General features: G+C 31.7%; 1 protein-coding gene across 3 annotated transcripts; it reads right to left on the reverse strand.

The window, feature by feature from the left end:
• Positions 1-1,741: 1,741 nt before the first annotated feature.
• Positions 1,742-8,967, reverse strand: LOC106367695 (heat stress transcription factor A-6b-like). 3 transcript variants are annotated; one of them, XM_048744394.1, is made up of 6 exons: positions 7,472-8,967; positions 3,324-6,798; positions 3,088-3,244; positions 2,680-3,003; positions 2,420-2,575; positions 1,742-2,317 (listed from the first exon to the last, which is right to left on the reverse strand). In XM_048744394.1, exons 1-2 carry the CDS (start codon positions 7,817-7,819, stop codon positions 5,950-5,952), a joined length of 1,197 nt encoding a protein of 398 aa, XP_048600351.1. In that variant the 5' UTR covers positions 7,820-8,967; the 3' UTR covers positions 1,742-2,317; positions 2,420-2,575; positions 2,680-3,003; positions 3,088-3,244; positions 3,324-5,949. The 3 variants fall into 3 exon arrangements, with proteins under 3 accessions (XP_048600351.1, XP_048600349.1, XP_048600350.1); XM_048744392.1 differs by having other exon boundaries at positions 2,680-3,013; XM_048744393.1 differs by having other exon boundaries at positions 1,742-2,349; positions 2,680-3,013.
• Between the last annotated feature and the right edge of the window lie 216 nt (positions 8,968-9,183).

Here is a 9,183-nt window from a genome sequence, read left to right on the forward strand (position 1 = left end):
AATGTGAGCTATATAGTTTGAGTTAATTATAATCATTGTACATTATTTATAAAATCAGATAAATATATTTTAAGTTAAATGTTTGTAACAAAATTATTTATTGGCCAAAAAAAAGAAAAAAAGCAGATAAACACCACCAAATGTTAGTGGGGAAAATTTGTATGCAGATCTCCCGTTTTTTCCACAAAAAAAGATAAAAATATTGAACTGCATGCAGATCTTCCGTTTGAACTGCTTTTAAAAACAAAAAAATGTGAATGGTGACTTAAATGTGGGAGACTGTTTGTGCGGGAGATCTGCCTTTCTCTCAGCATTCCCTTCGAACACATAACCTAATTCATGTTATTGCGGATCGAGGGTATTCAATAATTGGTCTACAAGTTGTTGCTGGCTAGCTAGCCAGTTTACCGGTCACTCTAGTGGAGTCGGGACACTAGTCAGAATCTTATCCTGTAAAGCGTTATTATGTGCACTGTCGAATGTCATTATTGATTACATTGTCCATATCATATGTTGTTCTAGATATGTCTTTCAAACAGGCTCACAATTGTTTGATATCTCTTAGAATAAACTCATGTCATTTCGGTTCCAAAACATTACTAGATTGTCATTATATTTAATTAAGAAGTTTTTAAAACCTTATGTCAATTCTAGCCTATAATAATACTAGGGCAGCGGGTTAACACATAAATAAATAATATAAATACTTAAAATTCTTAACTTGTTTGTAAAAAAAAAATGCTTAACTTATTTTTAACCGAAATTGCAATTAATTTTAATGTTTTTTTTATTAAAACAATTTATGTATTTAGTTGACTATTTATTTTAAAAGTAAACTTGTTAATTATTAAAGTTTTTACAGAAATTACTATTTTGTTTTTAAATGTTTTTTAATTTAACTATTGTAATAGTTAAAATTAGTTTTTAAAAATTGGTCGATGAGTTTAGTGAAGTTATAAGTAATAACTAATAAGTACTGCAAAGTTTAGACTACATAAAAATTTAAAAGTGATCACTACTGTTTAAAATTATGCATTTTTGTTTGAATCTTAAATGTATTATTATGATGTTTGAAAATAAAATAAATCCAATAATCTAAGTAAATCATGATTAGAGTTTTAAATATAAATGGTACTCGAAAATTAGCATATATAATTCTTACACTTTATTATATATATAACTAACTCATTATATATTAACTAATAACTTTTTATTATATATTCTGATTTCATTTAAAATAAAGTATTTATATATAATATGCTAAAGTATTTTTATTATAATTTTGGATTATATAATATTTATTTAATCAGATGTATTCTTTTAAATAAGAAGTTTTTAAACTTAAATGATTAGAAAGTAAATATATTAGTATAAGAAAATTTGTTTACTATATATTTTAAATATATGATCTATAGTAAAATGAAAATGAGTATTTGTTTTTTTTCAATTTATTCAAAAATATTAAATTATTAAAAAAATGAAAAAAATTTGATTAGTTTTCAATATATATATATATATATATATATAAATTATGTAAAATAAATATTATAGTGATATGGTATACATGCGGACGATGAAGACATTCATAAAGCTATTTTTAAGCATAATATTTTTTAATATTTAAATTATAATTATATTAGTAGAATTAAATTTATTAGTTGTTAGAAATGATGAAAACTGTTTTTGTTTATATATATTTATTTCATTTATTTAATATGTTGATATAAATAAAATATTAAAATAAATGTTAAGATGTTATGGCTTATATGGAAAAAAAAAATCCAATTGTGCAGAATTTATTACAATAAAGAAACGATTGAAGAGAGTTATGAAATCTGTCACGAACACTTGTCCTTTTTAAATCACAGTGAGAGAGGTGCTGCTCATCAGAGTAAGTTACTCCTTTTCCAATACTGTTACAGTGAGAGAGAGTTATGAACTTGGTTTCCCGGGTGTAGCTTGCTTCTGATGCAGTCTTTGGACCAGACCAAACCATTGTTTTGATACTTCTTGGAACAGAGAGATCAACCCAAGCTCTCGATGGTATTGCAATGGAACTCGAGGATTGCTTGTCCCTTGGTTTAGAGAAGTTGATATGGGAACATATCCTTATGAAGTGTTCCAAGATGTGGAATGAGCTCTTCTGATTGGTGAAATATCTGAGGCCCTGTAATGGAACATTCTGCCGTGTTGGACATCAGTGGACATATAGTTGCTGAGCAAGGCAAAGCTCTTAATGGACATATAATTGCTGAGCAAGGCAAAGCTCTTAATGCAGTTGCACCTCCTAACGTCAAAGTCCTTGTAGTGGAAAATTCTTGCAACACCAAGTGTTGAAATAAAATATAACTTCCCACAAATATAAAATCATCAGCTAATAGAAATTAATGAAGAAAGAAGAAGTTTAAACAATCAATACCTGAGAATATGTCTCTGTTTTGTGACTCCATTTGAAAACGGCATGGTGGTTGATAATCTTCAAGCTTCCATGGTTCAACAGAATGAGAAACTCCGTATACATGATATTGAGAAGATGACAGTAACTTTCAATCGAATTAATGATAATTAGAGCGACCTATAAAACATACAAGCATAAAATCCAGACCAGCAAATCAGAATCTGATAAAGTATACAACATGAAAGATAATAGAATAACAAAAAGTTTGTTTCGATTCTCACCTGCATGCTCAGTCATCTGATGTGGTTCCCGCTTATTCAAAGGGTTGGGACAATATCACTTAATAAGCAGTAGGTAGGAAGGCAAACCTTAGCAAGCACTGTCTTCCCAGTTCTTCGCTCACCATAAAAAATCACACCCTTGGGTGGCTTTAATACCAATATTTGCATAAAACTCAGGATGAGTTAAAAGCAACTCAACAGCTTCCTTAATGTCATGACTCTGAGCTTCTAAACCTCCATTGTCAGCATAAGAATCCAAAGGAGCATTCTCAATTTTCATCACATACACAATCAGATCCACCTCATCTTGTAAAATCCCAACAACTGATGGAACCTAGCGCAAAACCCATTGTAAGACATACCACAACCACAACAAAGATCTAGTCTTTAAAACCCAAATAAACATACCTTAAGATCGAGCATCTAGGTTCAAGCTGATCTTAATCGACATAATTCTCATCAATTAACTCCTCAAGTTACCAACGGATATCTTCCTAGGCTTTCTCCTCGAACACCTCTTGGTTCGCTACTAACTCTTCCTCCATCAGTAGGCAGTATAGTGATTCTAGCCATTTCACAGAAAATAGATTAATTTTGGTGTTTTCACAGATTGAGAGGCTGATGTTGAAGTGAAGAAGGCTCACCTTTATATAGCTGTTGATACACCGCCTTGCAGAGGAATAGCTCGTAGCATTCAATGTCAGTCACGTCGGTCTATGGAGTTAAGAAGGCCATAAAGGGAAGAATCTGTAGCTCTGAGCATTTCAGTTACTAAAAGCGAAGTCAAAGAGACGCGACTGAAGATTGATATGAGTCAAACAACCTCTCGAAACACCATTGAAAGTGACAGAGAACGCAGACGATCACTTCTTGGTGGTCATAACTCAGAAGTCGCAGCAGAACAAAGAGGAGAGACAAACCGTAAAGTTTCATGTTTCGTGAAAACACAATTAGGGCTGTCTCCACAATCAAACCATAAGCCCAACCGGTATACAGAGCCCAAAAACACATCGAATTATACTAAACGAAATAAGCCCAAACACACGAAATATATGACTTAATGAAACACATAGTATTAGGGAGAGGGACACATGTCGTGCTCAGAAAAACCGACTTCATGACCTGAAATCCTAGGTGGCTTCACCAGGAGAGAACAAACTTTTTTTATATATAGATAGATAATTTGTGTTCATATTTTGAGAAATACAATTTAGATACCCCAAATAATGCCTTAGAGACGTTTATACTGCTTCAAAAATAAAATAACTAACATTTCTTAATTGAATATAATCTCTTTGTTTTGAAGAATTTCGTTTCAATTTTCTTTTAATTTCTTAATTAAATAAAATTGTATTACTAGTCCAACTGTTCGACTAATTAGTAGTTACTATTATTATCGTACTGCTATCTTTTATTGTGTTGCAACTGAAACTCTATTTTACTTCGTTTTGAAATGATATGTTGCCATTGTCTATTTATCTACCGCTATATTCTATATTGCTAAAATTTTGATAACTACATCCGTAAAACTAAGATATAATGAAAATTGAACTGATGGTTTATCTATTTCGGGAAATATTCAGACAATGATTATTATGACAAGATCAAAAGCCAGTAGAGAACTTGCTATTTCCGCAGCACGAGAGAAAAAACAATTGCTTCTAAAGAAATAGCAAAAGAATATATGGAGCGGTTTAAGGTGCACTATCATATTCCACGAAATGGGAGTATAAAGTAACACTAAATAAAGTGTTAAAATTAAAAGCTCGAGCCGTGTTTCAGTGTTGTATTACATTTTCTTAACAAGTAGAGCGAATTAATAAATGGATAAATAATTTATGAATCAATAAAGGTTTAAACAACCAGTTGTTGTTTTCTAAACTATTAGACCTGCGAGATTTGAATTTCGTGGAATTACTTTAAAATATATATATGGCATCCACGAGAAACGGTTAGGAGTATGGTTATCTAAGCAGGAGTTAGTTATTCAATAAGGTAAGAACAATTTAGATTTAGTAGCTGTGTTTGGACTCTGATTTTATGATAAATGATTTTAATGAAATTTAAGTCAAGCCAATTTTCAATGCTGGCATATTCTCATCATAATAATTAGTAGTCCCACTTAAATTCCCAATCTATTTTTTTCACAGAGAAGGTTGACTTACTTATCACCAGTAAAAAAAACAACCAATCTTAGAGATTCTGCATTTTTATTTATCTTTCAAAAGAATTGACGTTTGATCTAATGCACTATACTTAACATAGTGTAAATATATAAGAAATTTTAACTTAAAATGTATCGCGTCTACAATTGTGATAATTTTATTGGGAAAATTAGATACGTAGTGAACAAACGCGAATTAACTTTAAAAAAAGACAAAATTTAAGAGAGTAAGGGATTGATTGGCAAGTGCTTTAGAAGTGATGTAAGATCTTTCTACAACCTAAATTATTTATACAGCCCAAAATGTTGCTAATCATGCTTTGTAAAGATTTTTTAAAACTACAGATTTTTCTTTCTTTTTTATTTATTTTTAGCTGTGGAAAGCCATAAATTTAGAGCACTTATTTTTTGCTTTAGAAAATTTATATGTAAGTCTTTGAATCTTCTTAAACTTACAGCTAATATTCTACAGCAAAATTATCTACAGCCACAGCAAAAAAAAATCTACAGATTTATTTCTAAAGCAAAAATATAAAGCTACAGCTCCTTCCAATCATCCCAACACAACTGAGACAAATACGCTGTTTATGGTTTGTATATATAGATTATATAAATGAACAATTTATAGTTCTTCAGATTCATATTTATACTAGCCTCAAAACCTGATATTTATTTTCCTGTAAGAGTACATCTTTATCTCATTAAACATAATTTTCTTAATCGTAAAAGGTATATAGTATTCCCTAGATGTCCATCTTGACACAAATCTATTTTTTTTGCGCCTACGATGACCACATTTAGCAGGGCTTCATCTGTCCAAACAAATGTGATTTTTAATGGTGCATATAGATTTGAATCACTTCCAGAATCAGCGAGATGTTATAAAACTTGTGGGATAACTGTGCGTGACATAAAACTAGTTATAATAAATCCCTAAGAAATAAAGAAACGATTTTATTTCCAAGAACTAAAACCATCAAAAGAAACAAGAACATGACTTAACACCCGAGTTCAATAAGTTATCCCATGAAACACCTATCTGAAACAAAGCCAAAGATTCAATAGTAAACAAGATGATTTAAATGCCAAAGTACCTTTTTTTAAAATTAGTGTCCACTAGAACCCAAATAACCAAGCTGCTCAATTAGCACATCAACATTTTCTTCATCATCTCCTTGAAGATCAAAATTTTGACCTTCATTTAACAAATCTTCCCAAAAACCTTCACCATAAATCTCGTTGTTCTCATCCTGGTACCTTTCTTTATGCTGTTGTTCTTCATTTCCTTTTCCCACATCCAATACCACATCTTTCTTATTGCACTGATCTCCAAGTCCCTGAATGTGCATAGCAAGTCTGTCTAACTCTGACATGTCTCCATATGTTTCTTGTTTCATGTCAAAAAACGCCGAGGAGGATCCAGCATCCTTTCCATACCTTCCATAACCACCACCACCATCATCATAATCTTCCACACAAACCACATGTCTTTTCCCTTGATCGATCGGTCTTTGTCTCTTCTTGTCGATTGCTTCTTCTGTATCCTTACTCTTCTCTTTCTGCTCAATGAGTTGCTGAAGGAAATCTGGATTCTGCATTGCGCGGGCTAGGAACCTCATCATTTGTTTTTGTTTTGATTCAGTCTTCTTGAGCTTATCTTCTAACAGTGTGAGATCCATTTTGGTGCTTTGTTGTTGCTGTCTCACCTTTACCAGCTCCATCATCAGAACTTGTTTGTCTCGCCTTAGGCTATCCATCTCTCCATGTAGAACATACCTACCAACTTCTATGCAACAATTGTCTAGAGATTGTTGTTGAGAGGATGATTGAGGGGGTTGTATTTGATTATTGTTACTCGTCTTTCTTCTCCTTATTGTCTTGAGGAGATGCTTTTGCCCTCTAAGAAACCCTTCATTTGCAAACTCCCATCTATCCGGATTCACCTTTCTGAAACCCTATTTATATAATTTTATGATCAGATTCAACTCCAAACGCGGATTAATTAATCAACTTACGTAATATTAAAGCCCAAAACATTCCATACATACTCTAGCCATCTCATTTTCTAATTTGTGCATTTTATATAGAGATGAGAGTTTTCTTATAGTTATACTTCATTTCTGTATATATTATACGTTATAGACTATAGAGAGAGAAACAAATTAGTTGCATATCATATCATTCAATCAATGTTGTAGAGATTTGTCCTTGGAGACTTCTAACAAACAAATGTTGAACATTTTAATGAGCTCCGTTTCAAGAGATCTAGAAACAAAAAGACACAAAATATACAAGTGGATGTAAAGTATAATAAAATCTCGAGAGTTTTCTGAGAACAGTGATGCCCACTTGCATTTATATATGTAAACTCACGAATCCGTCAAGCAATCATGTATATTATAATTAACACTAATTAACCACTCTGATGATCTCAAAAACGCTGAAAAACACCAATCGGAAACCAAAGTGTCAAGAACTCGATTTAAATTTTGACTGCACCATATGGAAAAATCCACAAAATTAAGCATTGACCTAATATAGTTGCAGTCACCATTTGATTGTGAGTTAATAAGTATATCTCTTTAAACATAATCACACACACACATATGTATTGAGATTAGTACTTACATATGTGTTGAGCTGGCGAACAAAGCTAGATAAGTTATTATGCTTGAAGAAGATGGGAAGGAGAGTCATGGAAAAATATTCTTGATCCCAGACGATGAAGCTGTTATTGGCTTGGCTCCAAGAGACGACATGATTGGTTCTTGAATCTTCTACCAAATCATATGTCTTTGTAAGAAATGGAGGTGGGCCTGATTCGTGGAGACCTTCTATTGGTTGTGGAGAGCTCAGGGTTGTTGTTGGATCATTTGGGGCCATGGAGGTTGTGTAGAGATTAGAAGATGGTGGTGATGGAGAATCATTGAATCCTGTAGGAAACTCCTCTTTTATGAATCTATATGGAGGATCCATGTGGTTTCAATTTAAATAAATTTTGTGGGTTTAATTTCACTTGATATCACTGAGTTTGAATTTGCAATAGAGGAAAATGTGATTTGGATTAGAGAAATGGTTACTGAGATGTTTAAACTTTGGAGAATTATGCAGAGAGAGATTTTGACTGTGGAGTTTTGGGGGTGTGAAAATGAAGTATATATGGAGAAGAGAGAAGGCAATGAGAGGCAAGGAGGCAAAAGGGTTTTGTACTATATTCCAGTTTTATTAACTTTGATGATGGATTCCTTCCTCTTTTGTTTAGCTAAAAAACAATTCCAATTTCTTTATTGTTAGGTTAATTATTGTTTAATTTGCGCTTTGTGTTGGCATCTAGATAGTTTGACATGGTGGAGCCAAAAGCAAATCCTGAGTTATTTTCTCTACTATAGGTAATGAGTCACACTACATATTTTTCTTATTAAAATATACAATGACTTTGTTTAATAGCCACTAATTAATATATACTCGTGTTCTCTTCTGATTGGTTGATAATAAGTACTAATGCATGTATACACTCGTCAAGACCCTTCTTAGTTTACACAAATATATCCTTTTGGCAGAAACTATTGGAAAGCGACGCTATACATACACACACTCAAGAAAGAAAATGTACAAGTATTAATCGCGGAGTAGTAAAGATCATGTTCATAAAGAAATTTGACTATATAAAAGTTTGCTACTGGAATTGTTGACATATTTTTGAAGAATGAAAACATGCATTTAGTTTTTTTCATTTTTTGGAATGAATGTTTTTTTTGAACGGTTTTATAAAAACTTCTTTCAGATCATGATTTTTTTCAAATATTTTACAAGATATAGAAAATGCTGTCTTCATTCTGTCCTTTCCCTTAAATTTTCCAGCTATCCATAGATTCATCTATATATCTGGCTTTTCCTGTTTCCCAAAAATAAATTATACAATCTCAAATATTTATGTACATCATCATTACTAGAAAATCGCATGTTCTCCATGATTTCTTCCATTCTTCTCCCTCTATTCAAAAAAAAAAAATTGTGTAAAGTGTTCCTTGTAATCTATAACTAGTTTTGGTATTTTGTTGATCCGAAAATCCAAAATGGTACTGACCCAAAGATACATGTTTGGTTCGAATCCAGGCCAAAATCTATTTGTTATTTTTATGTTGAATCCACAGGTTTGGGTTCTGATTTAAATCTTAGTCTTAACCAAGATCCAATCAGATGTCCCAATAACCAGATTTCTTTTTTGTATATATTAAATCTTTTAGTTATTTTTGATATATTTTTAAGTTTTAGATTCGAGGTTTAAAATATATTTTTAGGTTCTCGGGTTAAATTTCAGATTTTACAAATATTTGTTT

This window comes from Brassica napus, chromosome C1, assembly GCF_020379485.1.
Source record: "Brassica napus cultivar Da-Ae chromosome C1, Da-Ae, whole genome shotgun sequence".
NCBI classification, from domain to species: Eukaryota; Viridiplantae; Streptophyta; class Magnoliopsida; order Brassicales; family Brassicaceae; genus Brassica; species Brassica napus.